The sequence below is a fragment of the Sciurus vulgaris genome, assembly GCF_902686455.1.
Source record: "Sciurus vulgaris genome assembly, chromosome: 19".
NCBI classification, from domain to species: domain Eukaryota; kingdom Metazoa; phylum Chordata; class Mammalia; order Rodentia; family Sciuridae; genus Sciurus; species Sciurus vulgaris.
Window position 1 is genome coordinate 8,622,455 of NC_136480.1, and position 14,063 is coordinate 8,636,517.

A 14,063-nucleotide genomic window follows, 5' to 3' on the forward strand; every position below is an offset into this window, starting at 1 on the left:
TAGGTGGTATCCTTGAATCTTACTAGCAAAGGAGCTTGGAACTGACTGAAACCTTGTCTCTTCTACTCCTTTGGGGAGGGAGTTTGGGGCATGTAATGATAACTTGGCTTTTGTCCCTTTCCCCAGGGACCCATGTGATGGAGGGCTCAGGACGAATGGTGGTGACTGCTGTAGGTGTGAACTCTCAGACTGGCATCATCTTTACCCTGCTAGGGGCTGGTGGTGAAGAGGAAGAGAAGAAAGACAAAAAAGGTAAGCACGACCCCCTTGCAGACCAGGAGAGGAGCTTTTAAGGCCACATTTTTTGTTGTTTTCGTTTATTTGTTCAGTCAGCAAAATAGTTCCTTAGTGCCTTCTATGTCCACGCCCTGTACCGACAGATGCCTCCATCTTCAAGGCCTTGCTGGGGCCAGGTGGGCTCTGTCTGTCTCATCTCTAGGGTCTTGTCCCAGTCTCCGTCTTGTCCAGTCATGTCACAGAGGCCCCTCCTTTCCCTTGTGGCCAGGCCAAGGATGCTGAGCATGTGATTGAGTCTTCTGTCTCAAGCAGTAGAAACAGCCAGCATGAACAGGTCTTGTCACCTTGATATTGAGTAGAAATTCTTGTTGACTCTTATTCCTGCCACCATTGTCAACCCCTCTAGGTGGAGCTGAAAAGCTACCCAGCATAGATTTGTCCCAAACATGGGCAGAGAATATTCTGGGGAAGGTGGACAAAAGCATGGCTGCAAATATACTGCTCTTAGCCACCTCTCTGATTCCCCTCAAGCTGCCACCTTGCCCCAGTTCTGATTCTTCCTCCCCCTTAAAAATAAGAATCCTTACTCATTAGACTCCTATCAGTGAAATGGATGTGACCTGTGATGAAATGCTTCTCAGGACAGAGAGGGATGCTCTCATGAGAAACCCCAATCCTGCCAGGCCAGGTCCAAATCCAGAAGTCCAGGCTTCTGGCTCCAGCACAACTTCCTCCTTATCTGACCCCCATAATCAGTCTCAGCATCAGCCTCCCTTTCATATTCTCAGTCTTTTACCTTCTTCCCTAAGCTCCAAGGAATGATCCCCAACACCCAGAACTTTTGGAGCCTGGGAAGAAGAGAGATAAGAGGGCAGATGGTCCCTGCCTGGATATCAGGGGCAACTCTGCTATCTCCAGCTCTCAGGGGCCACCCAGGCACAGAGCCTGGGGCAGGATTTAAGGCTACTTGTTCCTGCAGGCAAAACCCATTTTCAGTGGATCCCCCTAAAATTATGAGATTATGACTCTGCACCTACCCCCACAAGTGGGAACAGTGGATCTGAGCTGTTATCTGGGAAGTCAAGAGGCTGGAGAGAGCAAGGGGGTGCAGAGGTTGAAATGGAGGAGTCCTAACTAGGAACATCCAGAGGGCATCAGGACAGTGTCCACGTACCAAGGGGAGAATCTTCAGCAGGGGTGGCCAGGCCTGGCACAGGATGCAGGGAGCTGGGCAGGATGCTGTGGCCTGTACACACCTCCTTGGCCTCAACTCAGGGGCAGGAACACCTGGGAGCTCCCACAAGTCAGACCTGTGTTTCTGAAAAGCCACTAAGGAAGGCAGGTCTCAGTGGACCCAAAAGTGTAGCCAAGGTCTCCCTCTCTGAGCATGTACCAATGAGATGAAATATTGAAACACCCAGCTTCATGGAGGGAGAAGAGGTGGGATGCAAAGAGGACATGGCACAGGAAGCCTGGGAGGTGGTCTAGCATCTCAGGCCACCATGAGCAACTCAGCTGGAGCTGAGCTTCCTCCATCCCCCCATCCCATCATCTCAACTGGAGACAAGGCTTAGAGCCTGCCAACTGCATTTTCCCATTTCAGGATGACCTGGGTGTGCGTGTGTTTGCGCATGTGTATGTGCATGTGAGTGTGCAGATGAGGCCACGTGTGCTTCTCCATCATTAACATGTCTCAAAAATCATCACACAGGTGTGAAGAAGGGGGATGGCCTTCAGCTACCAGGTACAGTAAGACACCCCTTAGAGTAGATGGGGCTTTTAGAAATAGCTGCAGCCTTTGGCTACCAAGGCCTGCCCCTAGACCACCAGCACCCAGTGAGCAATGGCCCTGTACCTGCTGCAGGCTTTGTCCCTGCAGATGCCCCTCTGTGCCCTCGTGTGATGCCAGCCCAGTAGGACACACCAGCACCCCACTCCACCTCTTGCCTTAGAGTACTTCGCTCTGTTGGCCAGGGCCATATGGTACCGCCCCCTCTGCCCAGCCCCCTCAGCCCTGCACACTAGCATGTGACATCTCACAGCACCCAAGATCCTGACACCCCCACTCACACCCCAGAGTCCACCTGGCTTCCCATCCCCCCACCACACAGCACATCTGCCTCACCCACCAGCGTCTCTTACCCAACAGGGTCTCATCCTCCACCCTCCCCCCGACAGAACCCCAGTCCCCCAAGAAAGAGCAGCAGAGCTGAATTTTGTCCATCTCAAATCATTCTTAATTTCTAAATTAAGTAAGCTTCACTAGTGCCTTTTCTTGTATGCGAAATGTGACATGCTTGATGCCACCTTTTAAACATAAGACCATCAGAGCAATCTTTAGGATGCTGGTTAGGGAAGGAAGAGATAGTGGTGAGAGGTTCCCTGAGAGAAGGCAGGATCCTAACAGCTGTCACCACCCCTGACTGCTGTCCCACCAGGCCACAGTGATGGCCGTCATAGTGACTACCCCTTCTGCATGGCTGGTACACATGCTGCACCCCTCACTGAACAACTTGAACTGACTCCCAGTCATGGGGCCCCCTGGTCCTGATGGGCAGCCAGACCCCCTCATCCAACCTGGGGCCCACCTGACCTGTGGGGCCCACATTGTCTAGACCTCACCACAGAAGGACACCATCCTCCCAGCCACCCTGCTCATCCTCCATGTTTTATTTCAAGACCCTTCATGCCTGAGCTGCTCCCCACATGCTCCTGTGGCAACATTTCACCCCCCACCCCAAATTTGAGTTTCTTAATTTCCAATGGTGACTTGTTTGTTTTGTTTTGTTTGTTTGTTTGTTTGTCTGTTTTTTAAGAATAGAGTCACATGGTTTTCCCGCCAGTGGGTTCATGTCTTTATCCTTGTTGCTTTTCTCCATTGTGACACACTGCATTTTCCATCCCTCCCAACCCTCCCCCTGCAGCAGCAGACGGTGTGGCAGCTTCAAACGCTGCAGATAGTGCGAGGGCCAGCCTAGTCAATGGTACGTCTCCGATGGCAATGGCCAGTCTCGGTCTGGGTTGGATGGGCCTCTCTCTCTTCCACTCCCAACTCTGGGCTTTCTCTCCCTGTTCTGGACTGCACAGATTTCGGATGTGCATGGGATCTCGCACTGGGACAGTCACCCTCTCACATGGGGCAGGCGCTTAAGAGCAGAGCCACAGCTGGGAACCGATTCCACACCTGCCTGTAGCTACCCAAAGGTGCTGGCTTCTGTTGGGCCCTGGACTCCCAGGGGAGCCCAAAGCGGGACATATGACTTTGGCTTCAGATTTGGCTCCCGGGAAGCAGTGTCCCACCTGGCGTGGCCCTCCCCTAAGCGCATTTCTGCCCTGGCTTTGGGAAGATGGCCTGGGGCCAGGACCTGAGCTGAAGCCGGCATCCGGGTCCCCAGCAAAGGCTCCCAGCCTCCGCTAAAGTTCCCTGGAAGCAGGGGGACCCGGGCCAGGGCTCAGCTCCTCGGTCCCACCCCAGAGCATGGCTGAGCCCCTGGTAGAGTTTTCTTCCTCTTCTCTTCATGGAGCTAATGGGCAGGGGGTTTGCTTGGGCTCGGGCCTAGTTCTGTCCCTCGGATGTGGACTGGTGTTTCTTGCTGTTGCCTGTGCTGGGGCATCTGTGGGACTCTGCATTCTTACTGCCCCCCGGGGGTGGTGGATGGGGGCGGGGGTGCTCCATGTAGCTGGGGTCTGCGTCTGTCCTCCTTATGCACGGCCAGGGAGGAATTCCGTGCACTTGCCTCCAGAAGATTCAGTTCTCTTCAGGACAGATGAGGCTTCTGTTGACTCAGATGCTGCCCCTGACTCTAAGTTAGCAGACATGATAATCCACCAGGCTGCTCCTTGGATCGCTGAGAGCCATTGTGGCTCAGTCATGAAAACGTTGCCCCCGAGAAGCCCAGGAAGGAACAGAAATATCTCTTCTCAGTGTCACTGCACACCAGGCCCTGGGCCACAGGTGTCTCACCCACTGTCCTTCACTCCTCTCTGCTCCTGCAAAGCATGGAGACTTGTCGCTGTCCCCTACCTCTGCTCCAGACCTCTGCCTTCAAAGTGACCAATGATGGAAGCTCCTAGGAAATGTCAGGGGCTAGATAAGGCGTTTCTGCAAGCAGTGTGCTAATTTGGATGTGGGTCTATTTCAGGCCCAGGATGAGAAAGGAGAACAGCTTCGGATGTGGGGGGTGTCACACGTCAAGAAGGGCTGGCTGAGAAGTGACAGAACAGAGATGGGCAAGAAAGAAGCAGGTGTTGGTACCCCTTGTCCCCAGGTGATGAGCATACAGACCCCATCCAGGCCGACCAGTTCCAGAAAGAAAAAAAAAAGGTCAATTTCACTTCCAAATTGTAGTCCCCAACCCCCAGCATCTAGAGGAAAAAACTGCAGGAGAAATAAGGAACTTCCATTTCTTAATCATCTATTATATTCCAGGTGCTGTTGCAGGATTTCCATCTTATTTAATAGCCATGACACAGGCTTTATTGTCCCTAATTTAAAGATGAGGAGACTGAGGTTCAAGGAGACCCAAGACACTAGCCCAAGAACACAGGGCTAGAAAGTAGCAGAACTGGGACTTCAACCCAGAACCCAGACCTGGCTGGCTCCAAAGCATGTGCTCCTCCTCCTAATCCAAGATCCTCCTCCTGAACCAGGATCTCCTGACGGAGTGAACCTTACAAGGAGAGGTCTTTTCCCCTAAGAGAAGGATCCTGTGGTCAAAGACATTTGAGAACCACTGATCTGTTCATTTCTTCCTCACTGCGGGACTGCTGGTGGGTAGCGAGGGCTGTAGACTCATAAAGGGTTTCCAGGCTGATTTAACAGCAGGACCCTTCCTGGCTGAATCGTGGGGGACTAGTATGCCCCATAAATATATTTTGGGAAAATGCCCTGTGCCCGGAGGACCCAAAGTCTGGGCATCGCCTTTGAGCTTATTAGAAATGCAGAATCTCAGACCAACACAAGGAGAATCTGAATCTTAGCAAACCTTCCATACTCTAGGAAAGAGCACCAGGAAAGATTGCGAGCCTTGATAAGCGAGAGAATTAACCGTAATTTCATCTCCTTCCTCTGAGCCAAATCTTGATGACTCAGATGTTGAGGGAAAAAAAAAAAAAAAAAAAAAAAAACACTTGGATAGCAACATTCCCCACTCTACTTCCCCAAGTGCCACATCTCAAAGGCAGGTGTGTTCCATGCATCCTGGAGACGGGATTGCCCTTAATGCTTTATTATTTTTTTTTTACGCTTGTCCACATCTGGCTATGTAATACACCACTTAAATCATTATAATCAGGAGTCATAATGAATCGCCATCAGCTCTCCTGACATTCATGCAGGTGCTTCCCATGAGCATCACCTTAGTTGATATGAGCCCATTTCACAGAGGAGGCACAGGGAAGAGAAGTGACATTTCCCAGGTCTCCTACCTAGTGGTCTCTCTCCTCTAAATCTGTGCTCCTCTCACCTATATCCCTCCTGATGCTCAAAGAGAATGGACTCCTTGGAAACAGCCACATCTGAAGGAGAAGGGCCTCAGAGACCCCTCCCTGGCCCCTCTCTCAGATCCCGCCCCACATCCCAGCTTCCCTGAAATACAGCCCACCCTTCTGGTCCCACATGGGGCCAGAGCTGATTGTCCCACTGCAGTGCAGAGCCAGGCAGGCAAAAGGAGTCCCAAATAAGTCCCTTGCTTCTGAGAAACCAGGCCATCTGCACCAAAGCACTCCCACAACATAGCTCCCTCCCTCCAACATATGCATTGGCGATTATTTTTCTAGTCACATGATCATTGTGGCAATAAAAGAGGAAATTGCTAGCTGGGTGTAATGGGCGCACACCGGCTAGCACATCTGATAATATGCAATGCAATAAAGGTCCCTTTGAGCCTTCTAAAAGAGACTATTGAAGCCGAGTCCTCTGGTGCCCCTTAGCCTAGTTAGTAAATTATTTTAAGAAGTGAAAATAATTGTTGTTCGTTCCCGTTTGCTCTGAAAAGTTTTCTCTCTGGTTGTTGTTTTATAAATCCAGTAGGAAGACTTTGACAATAGAGCATGAGGGGTGGCGAGAACAGCCCAGCACGGACACTGGAACAGAACGTGATGGGCAGGGTAACGCTCCTGTGTGTCACCTGAAAACTGGGTACAGTAATGGCAACGAGCTAATCATGAGGCTACAGGGTGATTCTGAGGTTGTACCTAAATGCAGGCTCCCTCTGAACATCCTTTGGCCTCAGTTTCCTCATCTGTAAAATGAGTGTTGACAGTCCCTCCTGCCCTACCTCTCGGGGACTGACAAGAGGACGCTTGCCAAAACCCTCTTAAATGGCAGAAGGCTGAACCACGTAAGTGGTCATCATGAGGGTGACGTTTTTACATATACGTGCTGGGGACTGAACCCAGAGGCGCTTTACCACTGAGCCACTTCCCCAACCCTTTTTACCTTTTATGGAGGAGTTTCACTGAGGTGCGTAGGGCCCCCTTAGTTGCCCAGGTTAGCCTTGAACTTGCCTCGGCCTCCTGGCCCAGCCTCCTAAGTCGCTGGGATTACAGGCATACTCCACTGTGCCCAGCTGAAGGTGACTTTTGAGCACTTGGGGAGATGACCATGGGATCCTATAATGTGAAGGTGGAAGCTGAGGTTAGGAGATGTGAAGCCACACCACTAGTTGGTACCAAAACAGGGACCCTCAGGAACTCTGTCCCAGCAGCACCACCTTGATGCCCTTCCCCCTGGGCTCAGAGGGTCTTCAAGAAAAGAGCAGAGAGTGGAGACACACACACACTTTGGGGCCAGCTGTCCGCCTTCCTGCAGAGACATCACTGGGCCATCTCCCTCTCTGAGCCTCCGTTTCTCATCTATAAATGGGTATATTAGCAGAGTACCCCTCATAGGGGTGGGCGTGGACAGGACCACATGAAATCATGGAGCCCACATGAGCCTGATACCTGGTGCACTTGGCAGCAAATGTCCAAGGATGGCCGACCTCCTCAGGCCCCTCCCCACAGTGGCAAGGTCCAGAGGAACAGCTCCAGATGGGCAGCACAGGCCAGGGGACAGGGGGGTTCAGGTGAGAGGCAGCAGCCACCAGTGCCAGGGCTGAGGAGGGCCTTCCAGGCAGCCCTGCAAAGTGGGCAGGGGTCTCCATAGTCATCCTTTCCCCTGAACTAGGCAGCATTAGGCCCTGGCATGGAAGGAAGTGCCCAGGGGAACCCACTGACACTACTTAGCCTGCCTACTGTGGCCCAAGCTGCAGAATGAAGTCCCCTTAACCAGGGGTCAGTGGCTTCCCTCAGACATGTGAAGGGCCCCTCAAAGACCCCTGCTGGGGACCTCGTGCTCACTCTTTGCCCTGGTGGCTGTCAGGAACACGGGCAGGGTGTCATCCATGCAGTGGCTTCTCAGCCCTTCAGAAAGATGAGGAAAGAGTAGACTTGTCCTCCTGGAGCCAGAAACAAAGGGACACAGACCTCAGTACATCATCCAAACTCCACTCATTCTAGAATCAACCTCTCCCCTTCTCTCTCCCCCTCCCTCTCCCTCTGCCCCCTTCTCTTTCTCTCTTTCTCCATTGTGTTTGCACATTTCTTTTACAAGAAAGCGAAAAGGTTGTAGCCAAACAATTTCTCCTTTGCCTCCTCCAAGCCCACAAAATACAACAATCAAAAAGTTATAAAAGCCTCACTAGCAGGGTCTGGAGTTCTGCTTCCTGCCAGCAGACTCTGTCCCCTTTATTCTCAAATATGGTCCTTGAATCTATAAAACGCTCAGGGCCAAGATGATTGCAACAGAAACCCTCTCTCCTGGGCCCCCCAGGAGAATCCAGAGTCGCTCGGACTGACAGCCCCCGTGGCTGGCATGGCGGCCAGCTTGCCCTGGTTCTGCAGGCCTACTCATCACACCTGAACAGCTCTGCCTCCTCCATCTGTGACATGAATGTCCATGGCCTGTTGTGTCTCTGTGCTGATCAACCTGTGCTGTCTGTTCTCTGTTGTCTGTTAAAATTCTTTGTCGTGTAGGTAAAATGCAAGATGGCAATGTGGACTCCAGCCAGAGCAAAGGTAAACCTCTGCCCCGGCCTCTGTGGTCCACGCAGCCCCTCCCCACCCATACCAGAACAGCACCAGGGCGGAGGCTAACGACCAGACCTGGCGTCTTTGGGGGTGTAGCTGTGATACTTACGCATGGTGCCAGGTCAAATAAAGAGGTGTCCCTGGGGAGAAGAGAGGGCACTCCTGGGCCAGTGTCTCCCCGGCCCTTGAGCTCCACAGCCCATTCAGCTGCAGACTCAAAACTGTTTCTCTGAGATCCTTAGAGGTCAAAGGGTAGGGTCGATTAAGCACTGGCCCAATCTCTCTTCAAAAGGGCCACCAGGCCTCCATTCACTCCTGTGCTGAAGAGGCCATACTGACTGGGATGGGGACTAGGCACCTATGACCAGGTTCACCCTCTTTCACCTTTTTAAGTCTCTTTTTTATTTTTTATTTTTATTTTTTGACCCTCCTATCCGCTGGATCCTTAATATCCTAATAGCATGGCCCCAGCAGCATGCTGGAAAGCCCAAGACTTTCTTTCCTGTTTGACCAAGTGTCCTTTGGGGGTAGAGTCTATGGGTTTGTTCAGGTCCCAGGGGGACCCCAGTCCACTCCTGCTGGGAAGGCAGGGTAGGGCCTTGCCAGTCTCTGCTTTCTGAGGCAGTGAGATCCCCTGGGAACCAGAGACTCCAGCCAGGAGAGTCAGGTCCCCATCCTGGGCTTCCGTGCCGACCATGGAGAGGCCCAGTCGGGGCAGCCGACACCTCCCCGGGGCAGGCAGGGTGGGTGCCAGCATCCCCACCCTGCAGGCTGACCTGCGTGCATGTCTGTGTGTCTGTGTGCGTGTGCATGTGCGTGTGCGTGCTCTGCCCCCTGCAGCCAAACAGCAGGACGGGGCAGCCGCCATGGAGATGCAGCCCCTCAAGAGTGCCGAGGGGGGCGACGCGGACGACAAGAAGAAGGCCAACATGCACAAGAAGGAGAAGTCTGTGCTGCAGGCAAGCTCACCAAACTGGCGGTGCAGATCGGCAAGGCAGGTGAGTGTGCAGCTGTGGGGGGTGAGGGACGGAAGCGTCCAGTGAGACCCCAGGCAGAGCCTGCCCCAGGCTGGCCTCAGCCACCTTGAAAGAGATGGTCCTGCTGGGCAGGGTGGTACACACCTGTCATCCCAGCAGCTCAGGAGGCTGGGGCAGGAGGATTGCATGTTCAAAGCCAGCCTCAGCACTTAGCAAGGCCCTAAGCACTTGGTGAGAATCTGTCTCTAAATAAAAAATAAAAGGGGGCTGGGGATATAGCTCAGTTGGTAGAGTGCTTGCCTCGCAAGCATAAGGCCCTGGGTTCAAATCCCTAGCATTGCAAAAAAAAAAAAAAATTAAATTAAATAAATAAATAAAAAATAAAAAGGACTTGGGATGTGGCTCAGTGGGTAACACTCCTGGGTTCAATTCCCTGTACAAATAAGTAAGTAAATAAATGAATAAATTAAGAGAGAGATGGTCCTTGAAGCCTGCCCATAGAACCAATCTGATTCCTGTATACAGTAGGCACTCAGCACTTAGCGAGGCAGAACAGGGAAGGTAAAAGCCTGGACTCAGGGCTGACTGCCTACATTCTAATCTATGACTGTGAGAAGTGAGTGAAGGATCTTCAGCTCGCTCTGAGCCTGTCTTCTCACCTATAAAACGAGAATACCGGTCTTCCTACATGACAGGTGGCCGTGAGGATTAAAGAGAATTAGGCGTACAAAGTACTTAGCACCTGGCGCATGCGGTGACTAAAGAGGGAGCAGATTCTGCAGGGCCTGGAGTTCTACGCAGCTCTGACTTTATCCTGGGGACAGTGGGAGCCATGGAAGAGGTTTGAGCCAGGGCGTGCAGGGATGGATTTGCGCTTTGTAATGACCACACCAGCTGCAGTGCGGAGGAAAGATTAGAGACTGAGGGCAGACCAGGAGTCCAGGGAGAAGCCCATTGTCTGTGCTCCAACTGAACAAGTGGGGCTTCCCTGCTGAGGTAGTGACTACATACGGTGGCTGGTGATGGCTGCCTGGCCCAGGAAGCTGAGCCCAGCTGCAAGGTGAGCCCTGACCCTCCAGACAGCCTTGGCCCCCTCCTGGTTCAGGATACAGCCAATGCCAAGGCCTCCCCACCTGGCTCTCTCCTCCGTGGCTGTCTCCCTGGCTCTAATTATAGACACCACTGCAGGGGAAGGAGGCAAATCATAGGCTTGGCTGTCTATATTTAAACTCGGGGGCCTGGTGACATCTCCCAGCTGCTGGGAGCTTGGCTTCCCGCCCCTGTGACTGTCAGACAGGGATAGAGCCGGGCTCTGAGGCGCCGCAGCTGGAGGTGGGGGTGGGGAAGGACGGGCCCAGGGATTTCCTCTGTCCCCACCATTGCTGTCACAGCACAAGACTCCATGGGAACATGGCACTGGGTAGGAGAGGGGACTACAAAGACAATGGGTTGAACTTTGTGCAGGCGGCTCTGAGATGGGTGGTGAGGGGTTTATGGAGGAGACATTGTTCTCAGGTGGAGCCTGCAAGGAGTAAGGGGAGGAAGCCAGCTGCCCCGAGATTTCTGGAGCACTCCTGGCCTCCGCTTGATTCCGCAGGACAATGAGCCACACGGCAGGGCCTGTCCACCTTACAGCAGGGGCTGGGCTTTGGGTATCAGATTTAGGGTACAGTCCCACCACAAAGGGACTCCCATCGCCCCAGTGCCACCTCCCTCTGCAGAGGCCACAGATGTAAGCAGTCTCTGCAGCACCCGCCACGGGTGGGAGACGGGCATGCCGAACCGGCGAGAGGGACCCATAGGATCTAGGGAGGTCGTCAACTACATCCCTGCTGCTAGTGTCTCCTGGCTTCTGTGACCACGGGCAAGACACTTCCCTGCCTGAGCCCCAGGTTCCTCTTCCAAAAAAATACCCACCTGTTGTTTCTTGTACCTGGAATGTTCTTCTCCCAAGTCACCACATGGATGCTCCCCCCTGTTGTTCCTATGTCTGCCCAAAGGTCACCTCCTCCAGGAAGCCTTCCCTGGCCATCCTGGATAAAGCAACTGAACTGCCCCTGCCACTTCACGTCACCTTCTACCACATCAGCCTGGTGTTTTCCTTTGTAGCATCAATCCGCGTCAGAAATCATCTTGCTGCTGTGTGTCTGTTTCTTATCTGCCTGTCCCCCTAGAACATCAGGTTCCCAAGAGGAGGAAGTCTGTAGCCGCTGTGCCCCTAGTTCCTAGCCTAGGCACGAGGTATTTATCAAATAAGGAAGGAAATAAGTGATTCCAACTTCACCTCCCTCTTCTGTGAAAACTCTATGCAGATGGTTCTTCAGGTGCCCACCCAGTCCTTGTCACACATTTCTGAAGCACCTGCTAAGTGTCAGGTGGGCACTGTGCTAGGCACTTTGCATGAAGGAAGTCCGCATCCCCGTTGTACAGAGGGAAAGACTGAGGCTCGCTGAGGACCAAGGACTTCCTATAGAGCAAGGAAGTAGCAGAGCTGGGAGGCGATCTGGAGTCTGCTAGACCCTAGGGCCCTTTCAGCCAAGGGTTTAGTCCACACCTCATTTCCCAGGATCCCTTGCACCCTGCCCGGAACCTTCTGAGCAGGTGTCCCCCCCCTGTTGCAGGCCTGGTGATGTCGGCCATCACGGTGATCATCCTGGTGCTCTACTTCACCGTGGACACCTTTGTGGTCAACAAGAAGCCGTGGCTACCCGAGTGCACACCCGTCTACGTGCAGTACTTTGTCAAGTTCTTCATCATTGGTGTGACGGTGCTGGTGGTCGCTGTGCCCGAGGGTCTCCCTCTGGCTGTCACCATCTCGCTGGCCTACTCAGTGAAGGTGAGATGGGGAGAGCAGGACCAGTCAGCTGATGCCTCCCAGCTCTGGGGAGCCTGCGGGGGGCCCAGGGGTTGGTGCTGGGATTGAGAAATGAGCCAAGAAGCATATGGACACACCAGGGGTTCAGAGAAGATATCTTCTGTCCCCAAAACTCAGATACCTGTGGAAGCTGGGGGCAAACCCAAGAGCTGCACCCCAGACACAGGGGTCTCCACTTCCACCCAGCCAAATGTCACCTGGTAGGAATGCAGGCCCGGGGTGGTCAGACCTTCAGTTCTTTCAAGAGAAGTCAAAACTCTTCACTTAATAGGGCTGGGGATATAGCTCAGTTGGTAGAGTGCTTGCCTCGCAAGCACAAGGCCCTGGGTTCAATCCCCAGCACTGCAAAAAAATAAAAAATAATCTGCACTTAATATACATTCTCCAGATTTGTATTGACAATCATCTCCACCCCACCAAAATAAAATAGGACTGAGGCTGTAGCTCAGTAGTAGAGTACTTGCCTAGCATGCATGAGGCTCTGGGTTCTGTCCCTCATACTGCAAAAATTAAATAAAATCCAGACCTCGCTTTGCGGTTAAAACCTATCCCCATCCCACTGTATATAAGTCAAAGTCTGGCAGCCACAGTAATAGGCCCCTGGTAGACGTAGCATTTACACAACTAATCTCAGAGGTCGCGATCTAAAGTGTGAACGAGGTAGGCCGAAAACAAAGGAAGCCTAACTTAGTGGAAGCTTCCTCACCTTGGATATAGACTGAAAATATAAGAGGTTTTAAAAGCAGTTAAATGCGTGCACCGCGGCCCCACAGGGTGAAGTTCTGGACTTCCTGAGTTGCTCCTCCTGCAAGCCCGTGCTCTGGCCTCAGTTTCTCTTCGACACCAGCTGCAAACTTTAGTAGGCACCAGAGGCCAGGGGCGGGGGGAGCCTGGGCTCAGGGCCCAGTCCAGCCTGTCCAACGCGGGACCACAGGCCCAGCGTGCCAGCGCTCCCAGCCTCCGTGTCTACATCTGTAAAAGAGGGTAGAAGCCTCCCGGGGAGGCCATTTCTGGAGGAAATGCAGTAACCTGGAGCAGAGCCCCAAGCAGAGTCAGCCCTCGGGAGCTGGCCGGGTCCTCGGCAGCACGGCAGAGAGGGACGGTGTGAGCAGGGTAGGCCGCAAATCTCCCGTCCCCACTGGTCCCAGTCCAGAGCCTCCGGCCACAGAGGAACCTCTGCTCCTCCTGCAGACCTGGAAGGAGCCGTGCAGGCAGGAGGAGGGAGAGGGAGAGAAGGCAGCCAGAGTTTCTTTATAACACAGCCCCCAGGAGAGCTGGACGGCACCCACCAGCTTCTGCCGAGTCCCCAGCATGCACTGGCACAGCCCCCTGCTCTGACGGTAGCTGGGCACTGGGTGTCCCCACCTGCCACCTCTGGGTAGGTGAGGGAACTAGCGCTCCAAGAGGAGAGGGCACTCCCCTGGAGTGGTTCCCAGAGATGGGGACGGTGGCCCCAAGCCAGGCTTTGGGCTTCCCTGGATGGGAACCGTCTCAAAGGGCCAAGGAGGAAAGGCACACGTGTCTGGGATCATTTCCAAGCAAAGGGTTGGTGGCAGGCAGAGGGATACGACACCGGGGCAGCTCTGGGGTCCAGCCGTCCCCCACCAGACCACACGCCCTCCAGAGGAAGGAGGCCTGTTCTGGGCACGTGCAAGGAATGGAGGCTTAGGTGCCAGAGGGTTAGGGTTAGAATCCAGCACTGTGACTTCCCAGCCAGTGACCCTCCCATCTGTAGAATGGGGCAGGTGCCGCCTGCCCAGCAGGGTGAACATATAGGATGCAGTTCGAATTCGTGTGCGCAGAGAGTGGAACACACCCTCTGGCCCATGGTTGGGACTCAGAAGAGATGTGTTGACTGACCCCCGAGCCCTTGTGCAGTAGGGACATCGTTACTCCGTGGACAC

General features: G+C 53.5%; 1 protein-coding gene across 1 annotated transcript in view; it reads left to right on the forward strand.

Moving 5' to 3' along the window:
* The window catches only part of ATP2B2 (ATPase plasma membrane Ca2+ transporting 2), a 406,022-nt gene that overhangs the window by 314,491 nt on the left and 77,468 nt on the right, over nt 1–14,063 (forward strand). Inside the window, 7 exon segments of the mRNA XM_079122219.1 lie at nt 127–252; nt 1,949–1,981; nt 3,162–3,221; nt 8,254–8,295; nt 9,148–9,261; nt 9,264–9,305; nt 11,906–12,120. Of these exon segments, the coding sequence (XP_078978345.1) occupies nt 127–252; nt 1,949–1,981; nt 3,162–3,221; nt 8,254–8,295; nt 9,148–9,261; nt 9,264–9,305; nt 11,906–12,120 (632 nt within the window).